The 15,000-nt window shown below is 49.1% G+C and overlaps 1 protein-coding gene across 1 annotated transcript in view; it reads left to right on the top strand.

Moving 5' to 3' along the window:
* The window catches only part of igsf3 (immunoglobulin superfamily, member 3), a gene marked incomplete at its 5' end in the record, with an annotated part of 128,687 nt that overhangs the window by 98,025 nt on the left and 15,662 nt on the right, over positions 1-15,000 (top strand). Inside the window, one exon of the mRNA XM_083639447.1 lies at positions 5,748-6,182. Coding sequence (XP_083495573.1) covers positions 5,748-6,182 — 435 coding nt within the window. The remainder of the gene's footprint in view (positions 1-5,747; positions 6,183-15,000) is intronic.

Genomic DNA, 15,000 nt, shown 5'->3' with positions numbered 1-15,000 from the left:
TACATAAACATTTGTTGCATTATGTACAGATTCCAAAGGACCATCTGCTGCCCTCAGCCGGGTCGCCACGTGCGCAGCGCCACCGTTGCATTAGCTCCTCAAACAACGCAAGTGGCTCGCTGTGATCAGCGCCAGATGGATGTATATCGGAGGAAGAGGGAGAGGGGGGGGGTGGGGTGGATGATGCAAGGGCTGAACAAGGCCGGGGGTTTGGGGGAGGGGGAGAGCTCAGTTGCAGACGAAAATATCAGGAGAGCTGCGTCCTTGGCAGTAGAGAGTCCAGATTAGGATGAAATGTTTTGGTTGCCTGGAATTCCTTTCCGTCACACAGACCAGGGTCACACAGACCAGAAAGTCAACAGCAGGTGTCAAGTCTCTGGTTCACCAACATTAGTTCATATTCTCCTTATTGCAGATCAAGTGGAATTTCTCTGATATATCCAGATATAATCCATTTTTCACAGTTCAAATTCACAGTTCAAATTCACTGACCGCCCATCTCAATTTTCATGACGTCACAGCCTAGGGTCAATCGCTGTTGTCTTCCCGTGTCCCGCGGCGAAAGCAAGCTGGGCAGAGGGTGGGGGGTTCCCCGGACCCCAAAAAGTTTAGTTGATTTGCGTTGAGATACCAGCTTAGTAAATCCAATAAATCCATATTTGTCATTTCGAGTAGACGAATGCAAGTTTGCTCTGGGAGTTTTGCAGGCAGGGGCAAAGAAGGGAGATAAGGGAGAGCGAGAAAATAAAGCGACTGCCCTGTTCAAGTGCTGGATGCAGTGCACACACACACTCTCTCATGCACGCAGGCGGTGGATTAGCTCCCTGCAGCAGGGCACAGCGGTGCTGCAGAGAAGAGATGTCACTTTTTAAGTGGCCATTTGTTACGTTACACAACAACACAAACATTAGTTTGAGCAACAAGGGACACATTATGCAAATGAGAGAGAAGTCCGAGGCGGCTGGACCCGCCTGCATTCCACTCCTTGACATCTCTTCCTCCTCCAGTCTCCAGCACACATGTGGATCAAAGGCCTTTCTCTGTGTGCACTGTTGTGGCTTTTTCACTTAGGGTGCTTTCTCACTGGCGCCCCGGTACTAGCCTAGGTAAACCCAGCCCCCACGTGACCTGCTCTCTCAGTTCCCAGTCACTAGTGACTGAGAGCAGGTCTGAGAGCAGGTCACGTGGGGGATGGGTTTACCCAGGCTACCCCGGGTACCGCTCCCGAGCACACTTGTCCCCAAAGTGACCCCAGTTTTGTAACGTTTGATGAGCGTGAACATTGCGTTCCGTTCCGTTCCGTTCCGTGCCCGGGCGCGCAACGGGGAACCGTGCCAGGATTAGGGCTGTCACTTTTTCCCTAAATAAAGTTCAAACGAACTTCGAATTGCCCGCAAAATGTTCAAATATATTCAAAGTTTTTTGGTTAAAATTATTATTATTATTATTTTTTTGCAGTGCCAGGCCACCGGGCATGGGCCCGACGTGCCCGATTATGCAGTCCGCGCCTGCCGGTTACATCGTATAAATATATATAATATAATATAAAATATTAAAAGAATATAAAAAAAAAATCCTCAGCTGTCCTCATGGTCCAGTCTGTCAGCTCCTCTCCGCTGCTGTGTTAGCTTGGACGCTCACAGTCACAACACTGAGCTCACAAACTTGGCTGCATCCAACTCGAGACAACTTTTCAGACCCTGGAGACGATCTTTCTCAGAAGAGACTAACGCGACAAATCTGGAGGCTTTTTCTGACATGGGATTAACATTACCAGCAAGCAGCAGTTGGTTAATTTTGGCGATTTTTTTTTTTTTTTTTTTTTTTTATAAATAATAATTCGAACACGGCAAATTACATTCTAACATGCCCCTCCTCCCCCCACATTCGAAGTTAAATTCGAATTTCGAATACAAAGTGACAGCCCTAGCCAGGATCCACTTGAAAAAGTGGTCTGGTGAACACTTTGGCGTGCCTGGGAACGGAACACTTGCGAATGTGAACGCCAACCCGTCCCGAACCACGTAGACAACACACGGGCGAGGATACACTCTAGGCATAGTTGATGACGCAAGTGCACTCTGTTCCGTTCCCCGAGCCCGGGAAGAAATGTTGTAATGTGAAAGCTGACCAGCGGGGGAGAGGGGAGGGGGGGAACAATCGTGCCCCGGGCGCGGAATGGAACGAAAGCAATCGTTCCCAGTGAGAAAACACCCTTACAGTAGGGCCTGGGTTGGGACGTTGTCCGCGGCAGCTAGACAGTCATACAGTACTCAAACGTCAGCTTGACAAGGCAGTCCCCGGGGAGTCCCCAGCCAAATAAATGGTGTGATTTCACTAGGACTTCAAAGTTAGCGCATTGAGAGAATGTAGTGCATACTGTATGCTGTATGCTGCTCATAGCTTTCACTCTCTCCTGTTATCTCTATAGGCTACTTGCGCTGTTGATGCTCTGTCACATTTTTGGGGAGCTGCAGGAAGACGTGGCCAGCGGGCACGCTGCCTTGGCACTACCCACCATGAGGCACGGTTACAGCTTTCACATCCCACTATAAATTCAGCTTTAGCTTTCGGACCTTGGCTTCCTCGCTTCAGCTTCCAACAACACTGTTTATTGGAGTTAACATGTGGCATGCAGATAGAGAGGATTTGCTTTATTTATTTATTTTGTTTATTTATTTGTTTGTTTATTTATTTATTTTGTTTATTTATTTATTTATTTGTGCTTCTGCTCACTTCTTTCCTACAATTCGGAGCTTGCAGCTTCATGGTGTGCCTCCCGTTCTCGCTGAGCGCGCCTGGAGGGGATGGGAGAGGGATGCCCTCTGGGAGTCTTGTTTGTGTGTTGTTGCCACGGTGACGGTGAAGGCAAAGGTGCTCGTTAGAGCGGCTTTGGTCCTTGCTCGCTGATTGGCTCAAGGAGCCCCCGGGGTGTCTGGGGGGGACAGGTCTGTGTGATTGAGAAGCCTGGGCTGGCACACACACACACACACACACACACACACACACACACACACACACACACACACTGCTCATACAGAATTGGGGGAAAGAGCCTTTAGATATTCTGCACCTTCTGCTTGGAACATTTTGCAAAATGAGCTGAAACTTCAGGAGCGTGTTTCACTTGATGTATTTAAATTTAAATGTCATATGAAGGACTTAGAGGCAGACTCAATAGTCTGCACATGTTTTACTTCGCCCTGCTGAATTACATAACTGAACAATTCTACTTGCTTGTTAGTGAGATGTGTGTAATTTGTTGTTTGTTTGAAACTTTGTATTTCTTTCTTGTGCTGCTGGCTGTCTTGGCCAGGTCTCTCTTGAAAACAGAGATTTTTAATCTCAATGTGACTTTCCTGCTTAAATAAAGGTTAAATATAAAACATGCGCAAGTGCGCACATACACACACACACACACACACACACACACACACACACACACACACACACACACACACACACACACACACACACACACACACATACAGTAGACACATACACACACTCAAAACTGTTTATTCACACAGACACAAAGACAGAGTTGTATGGGAAAATGGATCTGCATGAAATCCTCTTTTCTGTCACAGCGGCTGGCAGCCAGTCAGGGAGAGAGAAGAGAGATGGATGGAGGGGGGGGCAGAGGGAGAAGAGAGATGGATGGAGGGGGGGCAGAGGGAGGAGAGAGATGGATGGAGGGGGGGCAGAGGGAGGAGAGAGATGGATGGAGGGGGGGCAGAGAGAGAAGAGAGATGGATGGAGGGGGGGGCAGAGAGAGAAGAGAGATGGATGGAGGGGGGGCAGAGAGAGAAGAGAGATGGATGGAGGGGGGGGCAGAGGGAGGAGAGAGATGGATGGAGGGGGGGCAGAGGGAGGAGAGAGATGGATGGAGGGGGGGCAGAGAGAGGAGAGAGATGGATGGAGGGGGGGCAGAGGGTGGAGAGAGATGGATGGAGGGGGGGCAGAGAGAGAAGAGAGATGGATGGAGGGGGGGCAGAGGGAGGAGAGAGATGGATGGAGGGGGGGCAGAGAGAGAAGAGAGATGGATGGAGGGGGGGCAGAGGGTGGAGAGAGATGGATGGAGGGGGGGCAGAGGGTGGAGAGAGATGGATGGAGGGGGGGCAGAGAGAGAAGAGAGATGGATGGAGGGGGGGCAGAGGGTGGAGAGAGATGGATGGAGGGGGGGCAGAGGGTGGAGAGAGATGGATGGAGGGGGGGCAGAGAGAGAAGAGAGATGGATGGAGGGGGGGCAGAGGGAGGAGAGAGATGGATGGAGGGGGGGCAGAGAGAGAAGAGAGATGGATGGAGGGGGGGCAGAGGGAGGAGAGATGGATGGAGGGGGGCAGAGGGAGGAGAGAGATGGATGGAGGGGGGGCAGAGAGAGAAGAGAGATGGATGGAGGGGGGCAGAGGGAGGAGAGAGATGGATGGAGGGGGGGGCAGAGGGAGGAGAGAGATGGATGGAGGGGGGGCAGAGGGAGGAGAGAGATGGATGGAGGGGGGGCAGAGGGAGGAGAGATGGATGGAGGGGGGGCAGAGGGAGGAGAGAGATGGATGGAGGGGGGGGGGCAGAGGGAGGAGAGAGATGGATGGAGGGGGGGCAGAGGGAGAAGAGAGATGGATGGAGGGGGGGCAGAGGGAGGAGAGAGATGGATGGAGGGGGGGCAGAGGGTGGAGAGAGATGGATGGAGGGGGGGGGCAGAGGGAGGAGAGAGATGGAGCGAGAGGCGAGAGTTATTGTCTGATAGAGAGTTATGGCCGTGGGAGGCTGGCCCAGCAGTAGCCAGCTCTGGATATAAAGCAATCGATTACACACCCTGAAGGACACCAGGGACACCGGCTGTCAGAGAGCGACAGAGGGACAGAGGGACAGAAGACTGGACTGTTGACAAGAGCATAATGGAGAAATCTGCAAAGCCTCAAGGAAATGAATTATCTAATGTGCCAAAAATCAGACTTCATAAGCGTCTCTCAAAGCCTGCCGCTCCCTTCTTGATTTTAAATCTGCGGCTGGCTGTCGTCCTCACACTCTCACTGCCCTGAACTGTGCGCAGCAATGCCGGGTTATCAAAAGGCTATGGAGGAATAGATTATATCAAGGGGTTTTATTTATCTCACTTCTTCCTGGCTCTCCAGTGTAGGTGTATCTTGGCAGTCATATACGGAGTAGGCTGATCTTAATGAGGATAGTTTGGACTTGGCGAGGAGTGGGGCGTAGATCTCAGCATTGGGCGCTCAGAGGAAAGCTCTCCCTCGGGTATATTGTCTCCTGCATCACCATTAGTTTTGATGCTCCCTCTCACAGTCAAGCACACACACTCACATTTACAGGCATGCATAATGTACACACACACACACACACACACACACACACACACACACACACACACACACACACACACCAGCTAAGTAGCTGTCTCTGGTTACCCCTGGGAGTCAGGAGGAATCGATCTCAACCGTCTTGCTGTGTGAGTAAGGGGCCCAGTGTCAATTCCAGCACCGGGCTTCCCTCACTGCAAAAGACTGCTTGACTAATGCTCATTTCTCTTAACCCATTGATACCTGATAGAGCATTGGTGTGTGTATCCCTTTAAGACCGCATTAACCGCATTAACGCGGTTCGCGGTCTTAAAGGGATACGCACACAAATGAGGGATATACACACAAATGCTGCATCAGGTATCAATGGGTTAACAATGTCCTCTGTGCCCTCCTAACCACCTCTCTCCTCCTCTCTCCACTGCTCAGAGTCCTCCTTCATGGTGTCGGCCTCGTCGCGGACGCCCAGCCTGACGTTCGGAGACTCCTTTGACCTGCTGTGTCTGGTCAAGCCCCGGCACAACCCCCGCGTGCCCACCTCCGTCACCTGGCGCTTCAAGCCGTCGGGCGCGCCGGGGGCCGAGGGCCAGGGCGAGGGCCAGGGCGAGTTCAAAGACCTGGTGACGTTCACGCGCGAGGGCACGCTGCAGTGGGGCGAGCAGCTGCTCGGACTGGGCACCCGCACCACCGTGGATCGCTCCCACGCCAACACCAACTTCCGGCTGTCGATGACGCGGGCGGGGCGCCGCGAGGCGGGCTACTACCAGTGCTCCGCCGTCCTGTGGAGGAGGAACTACGACGACAGCTGGAGCAGAGTGGCCAACCGTACCTCCAACCTGCTCTTCATCAATATCCTCCAGCCAGGTAAAGCTGCCCGCATGGCCCCTCGACAGGGAGACACACAACTAATTGGAACGGACACACACCAGCACACAAACGGGGATAAACACCGATTCCGACACACACACACACACACACACACACACACACACACACACACACACACACACAGACACACAGACACACACACACACACACACACACAGACACACACACACACACACACACACACACAGACACACACACACACACACACACACACACACACACACACACTCTTAGAGAATCCCTTAGAGCTGAGAAGAATTTTCCCAACTCTAATTGCTCTTAGTCGCTGGTGTAGCCGCTAATTTGTACACGTGTGTGTGTGCGTGTGCGTGTGTGTCTGCGTGTGTGTGTGTGTGTGTGTGTGTGTGCATGCGCGCCTGTGTGTGTGTGCGTGCGTGTGGAGGGCAGGGCGGAGTCTCCTAATGGAGCAGAGTCCATCACTAATATCCCCCAGGAAGAGAAACAGCAGAAGTAGGAGGACAGAGGGGAGCGAGGGGCCGACACAGGCAGGGAGTGAGAAGGCATGATAGAGGGATTGAGCAAACTGTCCTTGAACTTCTTTCCCTCAGCGGAGACATTATTCTGCCTACACCGCCCTCATTGGTCCTCTGTGTGCCACACACACACGCTCACAAACACATCCACACACACACACAGCCCAATTAGTGGCTAAACACACACAGCAAACTCACACACTAGCACCAGCACAGTTTAGACCGGTCTTTACTTGAACAGAACAACCCCTCCTTTATTAAGAGGTGAGTGCGCCTGTGCAAATACTCGTCCCAGTGATGAAAGCCCCCCCCCCCCCCATTGTGGTACATGTAGTGTTCGTCTTTCCTCTCATCCTTGCCTGAGAGGCCTGGTGCGGGGTGGGTTTGTCCGGGGGTTTAGAGTTCACTATTTCTCATATCAGGGATGGGCACCTTTGATGGTAGAGAGGGCCACACACACAAATTCTCACGACCAGATTGTGACCGTGCACTTCCACCAGTAGCATACTGTAACCTCATCACTCAATTACCCAATTATAGCTGCTAATTTCATGAAGAACAAAATATATACTGGTAATCAAAGTTTATTATCACATAATTTATATTTTTCATATTCAAATGCACTTAGTATCTGTAAAGGGGTACCCATAGAACCCATTTTCATTCAAATATCTTAAGGTGAGAGAGGTCAAGGGACCCCTTTGAAAATGGCCATCCCAGTTTTTCCCTCACCAAAATGTAGCCTAACTTTGGAGCGTTATTTAGCCACCTTCCCGACAAGCTAGCGTGACATGCTAGGTTGGTAGCAATGGATGCCTTTCGTAGGACAGCAGCCTGTGAAACTGTCTAAAGAGTCCACAGCCATTTGATTTGATTCACTAGGAAATTGTGAGATTAGTGGGAGAAATTCGGGAGCACAACGGTAGAAAGGGTTAAAAATGGGGATACTCGAAAATCGGGAGTGTATATAGTATATATGTACTGTATATATATTAGGGGAAATGACTCGAGGGCCGCACTGAGGAGGCAGGCCGCCAGTTCCCCATCCCTGTCTCACATGAACGGGGTGTGTGTGCGTGTGTGTGTGTGTGCGTGTGTGTGTGTGCGTGTGTGTGTGTGTGTGTGTGTGTGTGTGGGTGAAAGGTAGCTTGTCAACAAGATCAGCAGTCATGTGGCATCTTTCAATACGCCCACCTTTTGTCTGTAGTGTGTGTGTGTGTGTGTGTGTGTGTGTGTGTGTGTCGTGTGTGTCTGGTGTGTGTGTGTGTGTGTGTGTGCGTGCGTGCGTGCGTGCGTGTGTGCGTGCGTGTGTGTCTGTAGTGTGTGCGTGTGTGTGTGTTGGGCAGTAGCTTGCTACAAGTAGCAAAGCTACATAGCTTAACTACATTTCTCAGTAGCTTGGTGGTAGCTTCACTACTTTTGAACCAAGTAGCTTTTTCAGTAGCTAAGCTATTTATAGACCCAAGTAGCTTGTAGCTTCCCGCAAAAGCTACAAGCTACTCGCCAGGGAAAATCCATGAGCAAAGCACACAGTGGAGATTTCTGCTGTGGTTTGGATTAAACAGGAGGAGACATTGCATATGTCAAGTGTGCCTGTAGCCAATAAAGCACTTCCAGTTCCATTATGACAGACAACAAGTGTTGTTGTCTCAGCCTTGCTCAGCAAGACCCGGCACTACTCTGCCTCTGATTGGGTTGGGTTTAGGCAATGAAGACTGACGATTGGTTAAGGGTAGGGCAAAATATGTCATGTGCTGGCGAAGTCACATCAGCAACGAACTTTGAAAGATGGCAGAGCCAGAGGGAGCCACTGGCAGTGATGAAGAAGACGTTCAGGTTTTATTGTCTGTTTTTGAATATTGTGCCAGTGAGAGTTTCCGTGTGTTTTATAATATAATAAACAATCAAAATGAGATTTTTTTTTTTTTGCCTGTTTGGTGGAAAGTTGTTCTTTGACATGAAGTTGATTCAATGTGAGACAAAAAGTAGCTTTGATGTAGCAAGCTGCTTTTGCCATCTTGCTCGTAGCTTAGCTTGCTACATTTCTCTGGGGATAGCTTCAATGTAGTTTAGCTATATTTAATCGAGAGTAACTGATAGCCTAGCTTACTACATTTTCCAAGTAGCTTGCCCATCACTGTGTGCGTGCGTGTGTGTTATGTCTGTCTTAGCCTGTGTGACATTGCTCTGGCATGTTGAGGTGAGGATCAGGAAGCAGCTTGCATTGAGATCAGTTGACACACTCTGCTGATCGATGGGGCTTTCAAAGAGAGCCATTTAGTCACATGTGTAGCCTCTCGTTCGCCGCGCTGCCTCTATTGATTCAGATACACACAAGGTACACGCACACACACACACACACAGACACACACACAGACACACACACACACACACACACACACACACACACACACACACACACAGACAGTGCCTTACTTGCTTGGCTAACTGTGCTCTGACCTTAACCATTCAAGCAGAACACACTGCGGCTGCGGGCCCTTCAGGAGTTATTTGGAAATCGACTTCTTATCGCGAATACTCATTTAGCCTCCCCCATGTGCAGTTTACTTTGTTTATCCTTAGCCAATCAAATCAGAGGAGACACAAAAACACATTCCAACACACACGCACATGAATACACACACACGCGCACGCACACACACACACACACACACGCACGCACACGCACACCCACACACACACAGCTTTGCAGAATGCTTTGGGATCACAGAGGATTTACTGCTCGGTCCTCCTCCCACTCTTCTCCAGCAGCAGCAGTGATCAGTTACCTTGGCAATAGCATCAGTAACCGTGACGATGTGATCAGCTGCCGTTTGAAAGCCATCACTAACAGTAACCGTGCGATCATTCCGTGTGTAAGGGTGCTCTCTCACAGGAGACCTGGCTGGTGTGTGTGTGTGTGTGTGTGTGTGTTGGGGGGGGGGGGGTTAGTGAGTAATTCCCCTCTCCCATTGGTTGCTGAGGCACGGCTCTGCTCCTGTGCTCATCACCCCCCCCCCCCCCCCCCCCGTACTGTTTGCTTATGGAGTGGGATCTTCATTTAAACGGATGATTCATCTGACAGAATGTAGGACGTCTCTCTGCCTCACCCCTCTCCTCCCAATCTGTCTTCTCCTCTCTTGACTTGTTAAGTGTGAAGCACTCCTGACTAACAGAGCAGCTTTCAAACTCCTCTCTCAAACAAGTAGGATACAGGGGAGTGTGGGTAATGAGCCAAATAAGTAGGATACAGGGGAGTGTGGGTAATGAGACAAACAAGTAGGATACAGGGGAGTGTGGGTAATGAGACAAACAAGTAGGATACAGGGGAGTGTGGGTAATGAGACAAACAAGTAGGATACAGGGGAGTGTGGGTAATGAGACAAACAAGTAGGATACAGGGGAGTGTGGGTAATGAGCCAAACAAGTAGGATACAGGGGAGTGTGGGTAATGAGACAAACAAGTAGGATACAGGGGAGTGTGGGTAATGAGGCAAACAAGTGGGATACAGGGGAGTGTGGGTAATGAGACAAACAAGTAGGATACAGGGGAGTGTGGGTAATGAGACAAACAAGTAGGATACAGGGGAGTGTGGGTAATGAGACAAACAAGTAGGATACAGGGGAGTGTGGGTAATGAGACAAACAAGTAGGATACAGGGGAGTGTGTGTAATGAGACAAACAAGTAGGATACAGGGGAGTGTGGTAATGAGACAAACAAGTAGGATACAGGGGAGTGTGGGTAATGAGACAAACAAGTAGGATACAGGGGAGTGTGGGTAATGAGACAAACAAGTAGGATACAGGGGAGTGTGGGTAATGAGACAAACAAGTAGGATACAGGGGAGTGTGGGTAATGAGACAAACAAGTAGGATACAGGGGAGTGTGGGTAATGAGCCAAACAAGTAGGATACAGGGGAGTGTGGGTAATGAGACAAACAAGTAGGATACAGGGGAGTGTGGGTAATGAGACAAACAAGTAGGATACAGGGGAGTGTTGGTAATGAGACAAACAAGTAGGATACAAGGGAGTGTGGGTAATGAGACAAACAAGTAGGATACAGGGGAGTGTGGGTAATGAGCCAAACAAGTAGGATACAGGGGAGTGTGGGTAATGAGACAAACAAGTAGGATACAAGGGAGTGTGGGTAATGAGACAAACAAGTAGGATACAGGGGAGTGTGGGTAATGAGACAAACAAGTAGGATACAGGGGAGTGTGGGTAATGAGACAAACAAGTAGGATACAGGGGAGTGTTGGTAATGAGACAAACAAGTAGGATACAAGGGAGTGTGGGTAATGAGCCAAACAAGTAGGATACAGGGGAGTGTGGGTAATGAGATGTGAGCCAGCGCAGCATTACATCATCATTGAGAGACTTTAATTCATGCTTCCAGAGGTGCCTGCTCAATATGTATGAGCTGCCTTAACTCGTGTGTGTGTGTGTGTGTGTGTGTGTGTGTGTGTGTGTGTGTGTGTGTGTGTGCGTGCGCGCGCGCCCCCCCCTTGTGACCGTACTTCTTGTCATGTGCCTCTAAGAGCCTCATATGCATACTACATATAGCCTACGGAAGTGTAGTTCACCCCTGATACCCAACACAACAACAGCAGAGCTGAGTGCTTGTGTCCGTGACACTACCAGTCGTGTACTCTCAGAAGAAAGACACGCCTGTGTCTTCTTAACATATGGAGGTTTGAATATGCATAATGGCGCTCCTCATTAAATGTGAGCAGAACATGAAAAGCGGAGAGTGAACACTCTCATTAGGAAGGGCTCACTTGATCCAGCATCTTGGCTGAACTTTCAGCTAACAGTCGGATGTAGATAAAAGCCTGACCCGCCGAGAAACGATCTGCCGGTCAGTGTGGTGTCTTGTTAAACTAGTGTAGTCGAGACCTCAGAGACTTTTCAATATAGAGACACCTCAACTTCCACTCACTTCCTGTATCTGATTCGCCACTGCCCCCTTATGAGACTTTTCAGCCAATTAAGTTTCATACCATTGACATTGACAGACAAGCTGATAATCCCGCCCATTTAGGAGACCGGAAGAGTACCATTTCTTGCTATTGGCGGAGCCTGAAGTGGAGTGTCTCTCCGTCTCTGCTTACGTCCTGCGTCACACAGAGTGTTGTGTGTGCCCGATGCGCGTTCTCCTCTGCTCGCATTGGGTCGTCTCGTCACTTTTTGGATACGCTAGCAAAACTGTCACGTAAAACCTTCAGGAGACCTTACACCTAATCAATTGTTTTATTTATTATTTTTTTGTGATGTCGATTTACGAAGATACACTGTTGCCTACTGCTGGCAGGCTGCACCCACACCACGACTAGATTTCCCTGCAGATTTATGACTGTTGCAACATTCTCAAATTGACCATGCTAACGTTATACTGGAAAATATGTACAACTAAATCATACAATCCACCATATATCCTCCTTATGTTTGAATGCCCCGCTGTCAAAATATTATGGGTGCAAAGGTCCGCTCGAGAACGTGACTGACCTTCCACAATATAGCAGCTGGTTGTTAACGTTACTTATTGGCAGAGGGTCTGTGGCGCTCGTACTGAGCGCATTTCCTCGTCAAACTCCGACACTGAATAAAATGTGCTCGTCACAAAGAAATAACACTCGTTTGACGACTTATTTGAGGGAATGTAATAATGTTATCTATCACATCTATATCTATCTATAACCTGTTGCTCTTTGAACAAGTCGGGATATTTATCAGCGAGATGTTTGGCCAGGTTTGGCGTAACGGTGGGAGGGGGCTGGGAGGATTACACCGGAAGAAGCGCCAATATTTCACGTAAGGCATCATGGCAGCTAGGAATAAGGTAGATTGACATTTTAGGATAACACTAACCAACCCAAACCCTAACCTCAACCACTCCCTTCCTGGTGGCTGATCCTAACCAAGTCATTCTAATGTTAGCGTGCAAATTAAAAGTAGTAACCTACATTACATTATTTGGAGAAAACGAATGTAAGTCACCCTCCATTGTGCAGCCTAGAACTCATGAACGTGAAATCGTGCAGTCAGAGCACAGGCTGAGTCACAGAGCTCGCCCAAGTGTGCAGCGCTACTGTACCTCTTACAAAACCACACCCACAGACACATATCCACTATCCACACACACACACACACACACACACACACACACACACACACACACACACACACACACACACACACACACACACACACACACTCTCTCTCTCTCTCTCTCTCTCTCTCTCTCTCTCTCTCTCTCTCATTATGTTTATGTTCATCTTGAGGGCAACCTTCTTCAACAGTCGGGCTAGAATTAGCCCCCACAGGCGACATTCAGGAGAGGTCCATTGCCCACACAGGAGCACACGCACGCACTCTCTCTCTCTCTCTCACACACACACACACACACACACACACACACACACACACACACACACACACACACACACACACACACGCACGCACTCACACTCTCACACACATGCTCACACTCATAGCGGGATTGCCTCCCAGTCCCAGAGCAAGAGTGTAATTATCATATACTGTAGTAGAACAGAGCTCCATATAAGATCTAACACACACACACCACACCACACACACACACACACACACACACACACACACACACACACACACACACACACACACGCACACAGCATACGGTCCCACATACAGGCAGGAATATTAGATTTCGCCTGATTGTGTTTTCTCTTTGTCTCTTTCTGGAATGCAATAAAAGCAAACACATGTTCAGCATGGCAAATCACCAGGGAAGCCTGGCTCTCCACGACACAATCTAATATCAGCTGCTCATCACACACACACACACACACACCTACACACACCTTCTCTACATACACACTCACACGCTGAAAACACACAAAACTAATTATGCTGAATCTTCCCTAATGGAACTGGAGTTCAGATTAATGATGGTTTGGGGAATTCAATACATTTTTTTCATTATCTGAGTGCGTACGTGTGTGCGGGTGCGTGTGTGTGTGTGCGGGTGCGTGTGTGTGTGTATGTGGCTGTGTGTGTGTATGTGGGTGCGTGCGTGGGGCATGACGAGTGGGATATTAAGACCGTCTGGTTATTGTCTTTGCTAGAACTGCAATGGTGATGATGGAGGGGGGATGTCCTACTTAGAGTCTTTCCTCATATCCTTTCACACCTACGCATTCCTTGCCATGATCAAACACTGCACCATAGGGCCCACAATCAAAGCCACACAGGGACATTCTGTATATCCTCCCTCTCTCTCTCTCTCTCTCTCTCTGTCTCTCTCTCTTCTCTGTCTCTCTCCCCCTCTCTCTCCGTCTCTCTCTCTCTCTCTACTTTTGGGTTTCTTCTAAGTGAGAGGCGTAAAGTCTCCTGCTTCTCCCTCCTCTCCTCTTGCCCGCTGACTTTCTCATTCTCTCAATTCAATTCAAAGAGGCTTTATTGGCATGACCATGTTGATGTACAATATTGCCAAAGCACATTGTACAGGGTAGTAGCCTACTGCTAAAATAGGTACAGCACAATACAATACAAAACAGTAAGTAAAGTACAGTTTTTAACATACAAATAATAAAACATAGTAAAACAAATCTTGTATTTGAACTATATTTAATAATGTGTGTGTGTGGGGGGAGGGGCTTTCCTCTGATGACACGGAAGTTAATTGCAAAGCTGTAGTTCCTCGAATGGCCACTTGGGGGTCCGGGGCAGTAGGCATTCCCCCCATGTTAAAATGCCCGACTTTGTAACATGATGAAACATCTTTCCAGTGAGGGGCAAAACATGGTTTTGGTCTATATAGCTAATTTCACCTTTTCATAACAACTGTAGGGGGGTCATTTGTTATATAACTCGCCGGTTTGGAATAGAAAAGGGGGTGATTGACAGATCGCCTGTCCAGTGCGCAGCTTGCCGATCACAGACCAATAGCAAGCGGAGCTGCGGCTCTGGGAAACCCCCATCTCACGTGAGCTGTAAGGACTCAACCTATTCCCTCCCACTCTGCTGACGAAAAATCAAGATGGCGACGGCCAACGAATCAACTCCAAACGGGAGACCAAAATCAATGGGATAGCTCTGTCCATATTTTTAGGTCAGTGGGGTGTGTGTGTGTGTGTGTGTGTGCTGGGTGCTCCTCCAACAGGCTTGCTATTTTGTTCGTGTTGGTAATCTGGTCAAATTCAGGAGGTTTGTATTTGAATTTAGGGAAATATTTTGTTTGGAATGGCTGGAGTCAGAAAGACACTCGCTCGCTCTCCCTACAGTACATCTGTGTGTGTGTGTGTGTGTGTGTGTGT

The sequence above is a fragment of the Poromitra crassiceps genome (genome assembly GCF_964638095.1).
Source record: "Poromitra crassiceps genome assembly, chromosome: 6".
NCBI lineage: Eukaryota > Metazoa > Chordata > Actinopteri > Beryciformes > Melamphaidae > Poromitra > Poromitra crassiceps.
Note: the sequence above shows the minus strand (reverse complement) of the source record. Positions and strands in the feature narration are given on the sequence as shown.